The following is a 14,691-nucleotide window of genomic DNA, read 5'->3' as shown; positions in this document are numbered from 1 at the left end:
TGGTGGTGCAGTGGTTAAGAATCTGCCTGCCAATGCAGGGGAGACGGGTTCAAGCCCTGGTCCGGGAAGATCCCACATGCCGTGGAGCAGCTAAGACCATGCGCCACAACTACTGAGCCTGTGCTTTAGAGCCCGCAAGACACAACTACTGAGCCCACGTGCCACAACTACCAAAGCCCACGCGCCTAGAGTCCATGCTCCGCAACAAGAGAAGCCACCGCGATGAGAAACCCACGCACCGCAACCAAGAGTAGCCTCCACTCGCTGCAACTAGAGAAAGCCCACGTGCAGCAACGAAGACCCAACACAGACCAAAAAAAAAAAAAAAAAATCCCATGGTATTCCAAAATAAATTGAAAGTTATGTCCATGCAAAAACTTGCACATGAATATTTATAGCTGTTTTATTCACACTTGCCAAAACCTGGAAGCATCCAAGCTGTCCTTCAATAGGTGAATGGATAAGCAAACTCTGGTACATTCATACAATGGAATACAATTCAGTGATTAAAAAACAACAGCAACAAGGTATCAAGCCACGAAAAGGCAAAGAAGTTTTTTTTTTTCCCTTGGCTGCATTGGGTCTTAGTTGTGACATGCGGGATCTTCGTTGAGGCATGCAGGATCTTTCATTGCGGCACGCGAGCTCTTCGTTGCAGTGTGCAGGCTTCTCCCAAGTTGTGGCCTGTGGGTTTTCTCTTCTCTAGTTGTGGCACACAGGCTCCAGGGTGCATGGGCTCTGTAGTTTGTAGCACGCAGGCTCTAGTTGAGGCGCGTGAGCTCAGTAGTTGTGGCACGTGGACTTAGTTGTCCCGCGGCATGTGGGATCTTAGTTCCCTGACCAGGGATAGAACCCGTGTCCCCTGCATTGCAAGGTAGATTCTTTACCACTGGACCACCAGGGAAGTCCCACAGAGAAGACTTAAAAGCATATTGCTAAGTGAGAAAAAAGCCAATCTGAAAAGTCTACATATTGTATGATTCCAACTATATGACATTCTAGAAAAGGCAAGCCTATGGAGACAGTGAAGACTGGTGGTTGCCAGAGGTTTAGTGGGAGGGAGGGAGGGAGGGAGGGATGAATAGGGGGAACAAAGGGGAATTTTAGGGCAGTGAACCTATTCTGTATGACACTGTGAAGGGGGATACATATCATACATTTGTCAAAACCCATAGAATGTACAACACAAAGAGTGAACCCTAATGTAAACTATAGACTTTAGTTAATAAGAATATACCATTATTGGCTCATCAATTGTATGGAATGTACCATACTAATTCAAGATGTAAATAATAGGGGAAACCTTGTTGGGGAAGAGGGAGTATGTGGGAACTCTCTGTACTTTCCCATCAATTTTTCTGTAAACCTAAAACTGCTCTTAAGAGACTTCCCTGGTGGTCCAGTGGGTAAGACTCTGCACTCCCAATGCAGGGGGCCTGAGTTCGATCCCTGGTCGGGGAACTAGATCCCACATGCTGCAACTAAGAAGCCCACATGCCACAATGAAGACCAGGCACAGCCAAAATAAATAAATATTTTTTAAAAAAACCTGCTCTTGGGCTTCCCTGGTGGCGCAGTGGTTGAGGGTCTGCCTGTCGGTGCGGGGGACGTGGGTTCGGGCCCTTGTCCGGGAGGATCCCACGTGCCGCGGAGCGTCTGGGCCCGTGGGCCACGGCTGCTGGGCCTGCGCGTCTGGAGCTTGTGCTCTGCAGCGGGAGAGGCCGCGATGGTGAGAGGCCTCTGCACCGTGATGGGGAGTGACCCCCGCTTGCCACAGCTGGAGAGAGCCCTCGCACAGAGACGAAGACCCAACACAGCCAAAAATAAATAAATTAATTAATTTTAAAAAAAAAAAACAAAAAAAAACCTGCTCTTAAAAAGTAAAGTATTTTTTTTTGAAAAAAAAAAACCCATGATCAAAGACTGCAAGTGAGCTGATACCTGATAAGCTTACCATGTACCTTACCTCCAACCATCTGTCTTCCTATAATGTCTCTAACAGAGATTTCTCTGCCCCTAAGGATTCTCTTTCTCAGCCGGGAGGAGGCCGTGGGGGACGGGAGAGAGTGCTGAATTTGAGATCATGGACAGAATCATGGGACTATCAGGCAGAACCAGTTGTTCCGAAACCTGGCTTGCCTTCTCGCTCACTCAAGCATTCATTCCATAAACTTTGAGCTTCTCTGAGCTGAGTTCTGCGCTGGACACAGAAGATGGAACTGGCAACGAGCCACGGTCCCTTCCCACAAGGCATTCACAATCCAGAGGGAGAAGATGACAAGTAAACAGGCAGTGACCATTCTCTGTGCTAAGTGCTAGGACACCGGGAAATTCAGGGGTCTGTGGGAGCGTGGGGGAGGAGTACCTAACCCAGCCTAGGTTTGGTCAGGTGAGACTTCCTGAAGGAGGGGACATAGAAGCCAAGCTTCAAACTTAATGAGCCGCAGTTGAGAAGCAGAGATTTAGAAGCAAAGAAGAGCATAGCCCATTGGAAACTGCAAGCGGTTCAGTGCGTGTGTGTGTGTGTGTGTGTGTGTGTGTGTGTGTGTGTGTGTTGGGAGTGTTGCATAGAGGTGAGAAATGGGCTGCAGAGGCAGGCGGGGACCGGTCAGAACTGAGCCTTTGACCCTCTCAGAAGCAGCACCTAAGCGGCCCAGTCAAACCTGGCAATGCCAGCTCCCTGGAGCCTGCACCTGAGGCAGATGACATGTCCTGGGGAGACTCACCAAGTCTCTTTTGAACACACTTGGTAGAAGGAGCAATCCTATAATTACCGTGGTGATAATTAGAGGAACTTCCATTGCCTCTTTCAACAAATATTTCACAAGCTGTGGCCCTCCCACCTGTGTGGCGGTTGGGGGTCAGTGGGGGGAGCCTGTGCCTGTGTCTCCTGCCAAGCACACCTGACTCCCCGGCTGAGGCCCAGAGATGCCATAGATACCACCTGGGACCGCTCCAGCCTGGAGCTGAGTGCTGCTGGCAGAGGGACTGAAAGTCACTCCCCAAGTACCCCAGGCTGGGTGGCCTCCAGCCAATGGACAGACTTGAGATTTATTTCAGCCTGGCCTTCTCCAGGGGACTTCAAGCCTGCAGAAGTCCTGACCAGGACCTGGAGGTACCTTCTACATCTGGGCAACCTTAGCCTGAGACACTTAAGCCACCAGTTTCTGGGCTCACACTCCATCTGCCTGGACCATGCACACAGGCTTTCCATGGCCTGGATACCTCCCAGCCCTGCCAAATGCTGTTTGGCTTCTTATACGGTCTGCGTTCCCATGTCTTCCCAAGAGATGCTTGGAGGGCCTCTGGTTTACACGGAGAGAAGAAAACCTTACTTCTCATTTCGGACCCCATACCTTCACCCAGACCCCTTCTCCCTCCTTTCTTCCACAAGATTTTTCTCAGTGCAAAAAAATGGTCCCTTTGCTTCTGGGAAGGCCTTGACTTTCTTTCCTCAGTACCTCCTGTTCCATCCCTCCAATACCAAGTTTGCACTTGGCTTTGCCTTCTCTGACTCACTGGGAATGAAAGCCCAGGTGAATTGCCCAGGGCCTCAGTGTGTCTTTTTGTTTCATTAGTGACATGTCTGGTTTGTTTTGTTCTTAGCTCTCCAGGGAAGGAGCCTCTGCACCTCCCAAAGCCATTTGTGCCAATAGTTCCTGGCCTTTCTCATGGGGCCTGAAGCCTCACCCATTTGAGACTCAGAATGACTGTATATCACATTCAAGCATACAGCTGACATTCTGTAAGAGCCCCTGGAAAAGCTGTAAGAGCTAAATGAAATACAAAATGTAGGCTCTTTGCTTTCCTGTCTCCCCATAATATCTCCACATCCAGCACCATTTAGAGCTGGGCAGATATTTGCAGGCTGGTACCTTTCTGTGAATGGTCATGGGGAGTGGCCCTTGGTGATCTGGTATATTCTTGGGGCCCTGCCTCTAACCCTCTGGGGAAACCTTGATCTTATCATCTTACCCTTTCCCAGGGCTCTCTGGTGGAGCTTCAGGAAACACATTGAAACTGACTGGTCCTAGCCCCTGGCAGTGGGGGAAGGAGGAAGAAGGAGAGATGGCTTCTGAAGGAAAAGTGTACTTGGTTTTCTCATGAAAGGGTTCCCCCTGGGGAATGGGCAAGTGGCAGATGTATGGGCAATGGCTAACTGATCCATTTGGAGATAGATTCAGGGCGTGGTGTTCCCTGGTGTTCCGTGGTGTAAGGCTGGGCAGGTCTTGGGAAACCGGAGCAGCGCTGGATCCTGGCCTGAAGTTGGTCCAGCTGCGGAGGATCTTGAGTATGCTGGTTTCAGATGTGCCAGCTCTGCTCCCTGCGGAGAACGGGGGTCTGGGAAGTCTAGTGTGTCTGCTGCCCAGGCATGCTTCTAAAACCTGGAGCTGCACTGCTCATTTTCATTCGTGAACATAGTAAGTGGCAGGGAGGCTTAGCTAGGCCTTTCAAATTCTGGCCTCAGAGCACTTTTTCAGTCTCTCAACACTCTCCAGCAGGAATCATCTATCCTTCTCCTGGATCCAAGCTCACTCCAAGCCTTCACATCTTTGGGCCTTTCCTCATGTCATTCTTTTTCTGTAATGTCATTTCTCCTAGTAAGCCGCTCACTCTTTCAGACTGCCTCATCAGCTCCTGGGAAAGTATTCCGCAGTGCCCCTGGGCTCAATTCATCTCTCCCTCCTCTCTCCTCCTAAGCCCCAGATTCACTCTGTCGGTCTCTGGGTCTAGCTCTATTAAGTTTACTTCTGTGCCTGCCTCCAGTCCTCCAGATGGGCTCTTCCCTGAGCTTTGCTATTGCGTAGTCAGCTCCTCCTCATCCTCAGATGTCACCTCCTCCACCAGGCCTTCCTTCACCATCCTATAGAAACTAGTCCCCACCCCTACACACTCTTTGTCCAATTACCTTGTGTTATAATCTTCATAAAACTTAGCAGCATCTGAAATGATCTTCACTTATTTGTTGGCTTGGGCTATCTATGTCGTTTCCTCTAGAATGTAAGCTCTCAGAGGGCAGAGACCCAGCAGTATGAATTGATACATAGTTGGCACCCAGTAAATATCTGTTGATTGATTACATGAAGGCAAGTGTGGCATATTCGACTTGGCCCCAGAGGACTTGGCACAGAGTCTGGGCGCAATAAAAGCTGGCTGCGTGGAATATTTGCTAAACGAATGAATGAACCAACGAACATACGAACGAAGGCATGCAGCGCTCCGCCTGCTGACTGACAAGTTGACTGACAGCTCGGAACCCGCTGCCAGCAGACTCTTGATTGATGGGTGACAGCTGAGTGGCAGCCAACAGACGCGCATCGGGGCCCCTGATTGGCTGGCTGCAGCAGCCCCTCGGAAAGGGTAAGGGGAGGGGGGGTGGTCCGAGGCGACCGCTCCGCGTGGGGAGGGTGCGGCACCAAGCGGCGGGAGGCGGCCGAACAGCCAGAAGCCGAGAGAGCAACTGTCGCCTCGAACTAAGGAACCGACGTCTCCGCGCATGGGCCCGGTGCGAGGGGCGGGGCGCGCGCATCACGTGAGCGTGTTTTGGACACGTGACCCGCGCAGGGCCAAGGCTCGCCCCCGCCCCCTCCTCACCTCCCCTTCGCGGGTGTGAGCCGAGCGGCCTCGGCTCACCGCTTAGCGCCCCCCTCAGCCGCCGCCGCCGCAGCCGCCGCCTCCGTCTCCGCCCGCTGGCCATGTCCTCCGGCCGCCGCCGCCGCACGAGCGCGGGGCTCCCGCGGCCCAGCGCGCAGTGAGCGCGGGGCCCTCTTGCCGTTCGCCCGCCCCGGGGCCCCCTTGTTCTCAGCGCCGCCGCCGCCGCCATGTTGGGTTCAGAGCCGCAGCGGAGCCGCCGCCGCCGCCGCCGGTGAGGGAGGCCGAGAGCGGAGCCCGCCCCGCCCCGGGGCCCAGGGAGCGGGGCCGCCTCGGAGCCCGGCCTCTCCCCGCCAGCCGCTGTCCCGGCCCGCCCGCCCGCGGTGTGAGCGAGCGAGCGAGCGCCGGGCCGCGGCCGCGCCTTCCGTTCCCGGCCAGAGCGAGCCTGCCGTCCGTTCGTTCCCCCGCCGCCGGGCCCGGTCACATCCTGCAGCGGAGCCCTCGAGAGTCAGCGTCATGGCGGAGCAGACCTACTCGTGGTGAGTGCGGGGCTCCGGGAGACCGGGGCGCGGCGAGGGTGGGGGTCGGGGCGCCGGCGAGGCCAGCCCGGGGGGAAGAGGAGAAGGAACAGGTGCCTGTTGGGGGTGCCGCGGGATAGGGGTGCACGCCCCCCTCACCCCCACCGGAGGGGGCGGCAGGCGCTCGGGGAAGGCGTTGAGCCGCCGGGGACCCAGCGTCCGAGGAGGGGGTTGGAGGAGGAGGAGGCCTCCGCGGCGGATGTCATCTGGTCATGGGCGGAGCAGGTGATGGAGAAGGGGAACTTGACTCCGGGGTGGGAAGCCCACGGAAGGGAAGTGGATTCCCTCGGGCACCCCGGAACTGGCCTGAGGGGGTGGCTGATGGGCAGGAGCAATGGAAAAGGTGGAGAGGGGTGGCCTGGGGCAAAGGTGGGCCACGGAGCTGAGAGGCATCTTCTGAGAACAGGTGATAAGAGGCCGAACTTGGAAGTTGTGAGAGAGGAGAAGCCACCTCTACTGGGGCTGCTGCTTAGCCTTGGGATGGGGAGTGAATGGAGAGTTGGTAAGGTGGGCAGAGGCCCAGGTGTGAGCGGAGGAAAGCTGCGGAAGGAGAGAGTCTTGGGAACCCTGGCGGGACACCCTGGTGAAGAGGTTGGAAGGGGAGACTGTTTGGATAACTAGATTCTGGACAGGAAGTCATTGGTGACAGTGGGGCCTGGGCAGAATCTTTGTAAGGGTTGGTATCCTGTTCTGTAGAATATGAAGCGGCCCGGTGCCCTGGGTCACATAAGGGGGTGGAGGATCTACAAGTTATGTCCATTTTAATGGGACTTTTTAAAGTTATAAAATATCTTGTTAAGGACTGAGAAGCGTACTATGTAGTTTATGGAGTGAGAACATACCTATCTTGAGAAGGGAGTGCTGCGGTTTGGGGAAAGGGGGATGAGACACCTCCCTTTAGCAGGCAGAGGTGGAATATTTGCAGGAGGGAGTTGAAGGAATGGCAATAGTGTCCTTGAGGAGTGGAGTAGGGAGGAAGTAAGAAATGGGATGATGGTAGGTGCAGGGATGGAAAATCTGGTTGCAGTCTAGAGCGATTGTTCGAAGATGGTTTACTCTGTGAAGCCAATGTGGTTTGGGATAGAACTAGAGGCTTTCTTTCCCTTCTTAGAAAAGAGCATAGTAGAGTGGGAAGAGCATGACGTTTAGAGTTGGTTTGGGTGTCGGGTTCACCACTTAACTCGGTTTACAACTAGACAAGATAGTAAGTTTTCCATTCTTTTCTCCTTACCTGTAAAATAGGGGGATTACCTTTTTCATAAGCTGTAAGGATTAAATGAATAACTTTACAAAGCACTGGGTAAACTGTAAGGTGCCATATTTTAGTATATTATAATTATCTTAGGGAAACAGCAAAGAAATGGGTAATATCTGAAAATAAGGAATGGCTTTGGGTAGAAGGCTTTAACTGAGTGGATGATTTGTGGTGATTGGGGTTATGAGAAGTCAGGAGGCACTCATTGTGTCTTCACATAGGGGAAGAGGATTGGTGATTGAAGACGGTAATTCAAACGGGAACTTCAGTGTTGTATGTATACAGTCTCAAAAAGAAGATAACTGAGAGATTGAGAGAAAGCAATGCTAAAGCAAGAATTAAAATCTTAGTGAACAGTTGTGACAACATATGTATTTTTAAAAGACGTTTAAACTACTTTGTTTTGAGCACCAGTGAGCTGCCTCTCTGTAGCAGGTGATTTGGAACACAGGATTAGAATGTTTCTAAAGAATTAGAGCTTTCTTATGGACAGAATAAGAAAGGAAGTGAAGGTGCCTCTGCGTGCCTTGTGCTAACTAACTCATCTTGAGCGTCTTAACACTCTGGCCCAGCTGAGAGTCCTGATGACGATCCTTCTGTTTGTACTGTTCTGTAGAGAGGCCGTGGATGGTTCAAAGAGTAAGCACAGTGGCCAAGAATTGGGGATAATGAGAGTGTTTTACTAGGTAGGTTGGCCACACACTGTGTGATGTTGGATGGCTCTGCTACTTAAAGGAGGGTTGTTTAGTGAACTTTGACAGTTTATAAGATTAACCTTCTGAAATACTTCCTTCAATCTCAGGTCCCTTAGTTTGCTTTACAGGTAAAGAAAGAATCAGAATGCTTAGCTCCTCACCTTTAGCATGTTTTGAGATGGAGAAAGTTTTTACAGCATCTTGGAAGAAGGTGGTGTATGGAGGGAAAGGATTGGGAAGTCAGGCAGCTTTCTTCCTGACTAGTTCTTCCCAGGTCAACCAGGCAATAATATAAAGAACTATCCATGTGACGTTTAATATATACACTCACTTGATTCTCACAAGTCCCTGAGGTAGGTGATCTTTCCCTATTTTATAGAGGAGGAAACTTAGGCTCAGGAGCCCAAATGATTTGTCCAAGATACTTCAACTGTGGTGCTTTTTCTTGTTGTTGTTGTTTGGCATGAATTCTCCATGATTTTATTCATTCTCATTGAAATATAAGTATGGAAGAGGTATGCCCAAAGTACATGTAAACCGTTTTGGATTGTCTGTCATTTTGCAGTATCTTTGTCACTGTTCCCTTGGTTTGATCAACAATCAAGAGTTGATTTTTTTGAAAATAGGTTTGCACTTTATTCGTATGTGGCCTTTATGAAAATCAACCTTGTGGAGACTACTGTGATGGTATGGATTTGTCTGAGGTGGAGTCAGTGAAGAAGATAGGAACATATGAAAATAGGTTCCTTTAGGATTTTTGTGGAGTAAGACATGTAAATTATAAAACAGGATTGGCTATGAGTTGATTATTGTTGAATCTCAGTGGTGAGTCCATTTATTCTGTATACTTTTACATGTTAAACATTTTCATAATAAATAGATTTAAAAAAAAAAGCCGTTACACAGAAGTTCATGCTGTTCTCTGGTTTCTTGTGCCTGCTTTTTTCTTTGCAAATTCTATCAAAGTTCTGTTACCCAGCTGTGAAGCATTTTCTGACCACCCCAACTGAAAGTAAGCTCTTTTTTTTTTTTTTTAATTTATTTATTTTTGGCTGCGTTGGGCCTTCGTTGCTGCGTGCGGTCTTTCTCTAGTTGCGGCGAGCTGGGGCTACTCTTTGTTGTGGTGCGCGGGCTTCTCATTGCTGTGGTTTCTCTTGTTGCGGAGCATGGGCTCTAGGTGCACAGGCTTCAGTAGTTGTGGCTCGAGGGCTCTAGAGCACAGGCTTGGTAGTTGTGGTGCACGGGCTTCGTAGCTCCGTGGCCTGTGGGATCTTCCCGGACTAGGGATTGAACCTGTGTCCCCTGCATCGGCAGGCAGACTCTCAACCACTGCGCCACCCGGGAAGCCCGGCAGGCAGATTCTTAATCACTGCACCACCAGGGAAATCCCAGCTCTTTGTTTTTGACACTTGTTTTGTCTGCCTCACTTCTTCCTTTTCAAGTGTAAATACCTGGTCTCCTCACTGGATGGTAAGCTTTTTGAGGGTAAGGATGCAGTTACACTAACCTTTGTCCTCCTCTAGTGCCTAGCACATTGTCTTGCCCATAGCTCCTGCTTAGTAAATACTGAACGATTGAATATGATCGGTTTTCAGGGTGGTTCGTCCTTTGTTGAAAGAATATTAAGTGTAAGAGGAAGCTACAGATAGATGAGTGTTTGTCATACATACATACTTAAAAAAGAGAGCTTTTGGTAGCTTAGTTTCCTGGTGTCTCAGTGTTGTAAGAGTGAAGGGTACCATCCCTTAATAGTTTTAAATAAAAGCGATTGACAGAAGAAATTAAAATAATTGGTAGTAACACCACAGTCTTTATCACAGGTAACGATTAACCACAAGATTCTGCTTGTATCCTTTTTATTCATAAAAACTGAGGAAATAAAAGCATGCATGTGAAAACACACATTGAAGGTGCAAACTAGACTTTTATTAATTTGAGAGAAATACCTTGCTCAATGTATATTTATGAGCAGTTGTTTTAGCATAAGTTCTGTGAGAAACAGTACCTTCTCTCTTGTTGGAGTCAGTGCAGTACTTGTATATACCTGCACTTGAATCTTGGTAAAAATTACTTATATTAAGGTTAATGTTGGTGTGTAGGGGGAAAAGGAAGTCAGTCCATGTGAACCTCATTCACATGAATTTCATTACCAAAGTAGTATTATCATAATTTATTGTGTGTTTTCTGTGTGCTGGGGCTTTACAATCATTGCTCAGTAAGGAAACTGAGGCTCAGAGAGTGTAAGTGACTTGCCCAAGGATAAGATAGAAAAAGGGTTCTAAGTCAAGACCGTTGGACACCAAGATTCCAACACTGAATCTGTCTGCTTCCTTGTCCACAGTCACTACTCTAAGCCAGCCCTCTTTTGCTTGAGTTCCTTGTTAGCCTCCTCACTGGTTCCCTCCATTCTCCGCACAGTGGCCATCCATTCTCCTGAGTAGTCTTCTGACAGCCTAACTCAGGTCATGTCAGTCCTCTGTTTAAAACTCCTTAATGGCTTTTGGCCACATTGAAAATAAAATCCACATTCATTAGTGGGGCTCTTCATGGTCTCATTTTGTATGTGTTTTTGAGGGATGACAGATAGTAAACAAACTACAGGTTACACAGAGGTAAAAGTTTTTTCTCCTTTGGTGCTCTGTCCAGTGCTTGGCATATAATAGGTGGTTTGGCAAATATTTACTGAACAGTGAATGAACATGCCTCCCCCTGGGCTGCCTGTCTGAAAATCTGTTCTAAGGACTGCATTATATTGAGGTGATATGTTGTGTGACAGTGAACATTGTCAATGTCAGGTATTTGCAAATAATTCTAAACTGGAGAATGAAAAGCAAAGCAGATCTCTAGAACGAATGGAAGTCATATCTGGTTTTGGATTTCTGTTATGTATCACTGTATCTGTTATGATCATATCTGATTGTCTTGTGAGTATCACATCTGGTGAAAGTTTCTCAGAAAGAAACTATTTACTTGAAAATGTGTGTCTTAGCATTATAGACTTTAGATTTGCTTATTATTTTTAAAACATGTTTTGCCTGTAAAGTGCTATGATAGTAATGTTTTGGGGACTTCCTGGTGGCGTGGTTAAGAATCCGCTTTCCAGTGCGGGGGACATGGCTTCGATCCCTGGTCGGGGAGCTAGATCCCACATGCATGCCACAACTAAGAGTTTGCATGCTGCAACTAAGGAGTCCTTCTGCCACAACTAAGACCTGGAGCAACCAAAATAAGTAAATTTAAAAAAAAAGATAATAATGTTTTGGCGATACATGATTCAAGCTAAAATTAGCCAAAGACCAGACCATGAATTTGTATTGAAATAACCTTCCTCAATGTTTCTTATGTTTTCTCAGTGTTGGGGATCTGGGGACTTGGTAACCATATCAGCCTGTAATTTATCAAGTAGTACTATGAATTAAAATGCCTAATGTTCATGCATTTCTCAAAATAGATTTCTGTGATCATTTATTTTAGAGATGATAAATGCCACTGAATTGAGGTGTTAGGTAGTTCTGTATAACTGTATTTTACTTCAACATTAATAACTTATTTAGTTTTCATCATTCTTACCTGTTTCATCAAACCAACTCATGAAAAATCAAGGATGCCCTAAGAAGAAAACGTCTAATGAAGTGCTGTTTTAATTGGCTATATTTAGTACCTGAAACTTTATGTGATTGCTGTCCTTGACAGTAGAGCCATAAGTATAATTTTATTTTCAAAAATTCTATAATATATTTTCTGGAGTTTAATGGTTCCTTCTTAGGAGTTAAAGGAAAAGAGTGGTTTTATTTGTTGTGTGTATAAATCAAGAAACGTTTGCAACTTTGAGTTTCTATAGCATATTTTCTAATCCTCACTTAAAGAGTTAGAGGCGGAGTGCTCCTTTTCTGGAATTTTAACCTCTTAGATGTCTAGAGGGGCTCCATGTGACCAAATTCAGTTTTACAGGGAAAATCTACAGTTAGTTCCCATGATGCTCACAATGAATTACCTCTCAGATTTTGTTAGTAGGTTTCATTAGGGCCACAGCTTAAAATAAATCAGACCCACTCATTTGCTGTGATAAGACTAGATTGAGCTCCTATGAAAAAGTAACGTTTGAAAATACTTTTAAGGCATTAGACTGATGAATATGTATTAGCCAAATAGAGACCTAAGAGAAAATCCCATTTCTTGATTGGTCCGGTTCACCCTAACTTGGTAAGAAAACTTGATAATCTCTGTTTTGGAGTTCCAGGTTTGATAATGAAGAACCACTAAAGGATTAAAAAAAATGCACTAAAGTAGAGGTGTGTTTTAATTGCTTTTTACATGTTTATAAATTATACTGAATATAAGTGATCACTCAAAGTATTCAGTTCTGTCAGTACCACTCATTAAATTTTTATTCGAAATCCTAAGATAGGATCTAATTCTGTTCTGATTTATTTTTTTCTTTTCCTTTCTATTTTTTTAATTAATTTATTTTTGGCTGTGTTGGGTCTTCGTTGCTGTGTGCGGGCTTCTCTAGTTGCGGCGAGTGGGGGCTAGTCTTCGTTGCAGTGCATGGGCTTCTCTTTGCAGTGGCTTCTCTTGTGGAGCACGGGCTCTAGGTGCGTGGACTTCAGTAGTTGCAGCACGTGAGCTCAGTAGTTGTGGCTCGCAGGTTCTAGAGCACAGGCTCAGTAGTTGTGGCACACGGGCTTAGTTGCTCCATGGCATGTGGGATCTTCACGGACCAGGGATCGTACCCATGTCCCCTGCATTGGCAGGTGGATTCTTAACCACTGTACCACCAGCGAAGTCCCATGTTCTGGTTTCTTTAAATTGAGAAGTCTTTAGTTTGAAGGTGATTTTCATCTCTGATTAACTGTGACCTAGTCTTAGCCCCAGTGTTGAATTTTTTACAATGGTTATGCCTGTCATACTCCACAGGGTTGCTGCAAGGATTCAGTGAGGTAATCTATGTGAAAGTGCTTTGAAAATTGCTACATGCAATATAGAAGCAAGTTATTTGTTCTCTACATTTTTAGACCCGGATCAGCTCCAGATAGAGTTCCTCACTGCAGAAAAAATTTTTCTTCTTTTTTTAAATATTTTTTTAAATTGAAGTGTAGTTGATTTACAACATTATGTTAGTTTCCACTGTACAACACAGTGATTCAGTATTTTTTATAGATTATACTCCATTTAAAGTTGTTGCAAAATATTGGCTCTATTCCCTATGCTGTGCAGTATATCCTTGTAGCTTATTTATTTTATGCATAGTAGCTTGTACTTCTTAATCCCCTATCCCTATCTTGCCCCTCCCCCACAAAAAAGATTTTTCTTGTTTCACAATTTAAACAGCATTTAAACTTTGAGGTATCTATTTTAGTAAGAATTCTATGGAGATGTTTGAATGATGCCATATAAAAAGAAATAGAAATATTAGTTTGCAAGTTGTCATTGATTTCTGTTGTTGCCTTTGAGATGTGTTATAAGGTCATCTCCGTTTAGTCCCAAGTTTCATAGTCCAGTGCTGCTTACCACAAAACAAGAAAAATTGTGACTTGAAAAAAGGCTAAATTTTTTCGTAATAATTGTATTTTGATCTTTTGAAGGCAGTTTCCCTCATAATTGTGGATAATCCTAGTCTTTGTCTCTTTTTTGTTTTTGTTTTGTTTTGTTTTGCGGTACGTGGGCCTCTCACTGTTGTGGCCTCTCCTGTTGCGGAGCACAGGCTCTGGAGGCGCAGGCTCAGCGGCCATGGCTCACGGGCCCAGCCGCACTGCGGCATGTGGGATCTTCCCAGACCGGGACACGAACCCGCGTCCCCTGCATCGGCAGGCGAACTCTTAACCACTGCGCCACCGGGGAAGCCCTGTTTTTGTTTTGTTTTTAAATGCACAGGAAATTTTTCTACCTTAAAATGCCTGAGGAGGGGCTGTTAGTGGTGGGTTATCTGTTTTTCTTACTGCACACCAAGTCTGCCAGGCACACTCACTTCCCTTTATCTGAGGGCTTCAGGCTCGGGCTTCACTCTTGACCTAAATAAGACATGTGTAGCAAAGTTTTGTTAATTGTTTCTTCAACCTGGTTATACACACATTTTGAGCTAAGTACAGTGCTTGACCTTTTGTTATTTCCTTGTCTTAATTTTTGCCCAGAATTGTCTAGCTTGACCTTCCAAACTTGACTAAATCTTCACGCCTTGCCTGACAGCCTTAACTTTTAAACCTTTGTACACTCGGATTTTATAAATGCCCAGAAATTTACATTCATTTCTCGAAAGTGCTTGCAAAAATACTACTGTTGGAAGTAAAAGCTAGTTTTAGAGAGTGAATGCTCTTACTTACGCTACTGATTAGCACAAGCACTGATACCTTAAAAATATTAAGGTCTAATATCTTAAAAAGCATTTTCAAACCTAACTTCATAGGGTTCAATCTAGTCTTATTACAGGAATACATCCTGGGACCACAGCTAGGTTAGCTAAAGTTAGTTAAAGATTTGAGGTGAGGTCAGTTAACCAAGAGGGAGAGTGTAGAGAGGACAGAATGGAGGACTAGAGTTGAGGCCTGGGAAACTCACAGTTGAGAAGTGGGAG

General features: G+C 46.6%; 1 protein-coding gene across 1 annotated transcript in view; it reads left to right on the top strand.

Annotated features, from left to right (window-relative positions):
* Positions 1–5,572: 5,572 nt before the first annotated feature.
* SPPL3 (signal peptide peptidase like 3) overlaps positions 5,573–14,691 on the top strand; it is a 118,763-nt gene continuing 109,644 nt past the window's right edge. Inside the window, exon 1 of the mRNA XM_082641068.1 lies at positions 5,573–6,131. Within this exon, the coding sequence (XP_082497194.1) occupies positions 6,109–6,131 (23 nt within the window). The 5' untranslated portion in view covers positions 5,573–6,108. The remainder of the gene's footprint in view (positions 6,132–14,691) is intronic.

Source organism: Mesoplodon mirus, assembly GCF_964341445.2.
Source record: "Mesoplodon mirus genome assembly, chromosome: 13".
Classification (NCBI taxonomy): Eukaryota; Metazoa; Chordata; class Mammalia; order Artiodactyla; family Ziphiidae; genus Mesoplodon; species Mesoplodon mirus.
Note: the sequence above shows the minus strand (reverse complement) of the source record. Positions and strands in the feature narration are given on the sequence as shown.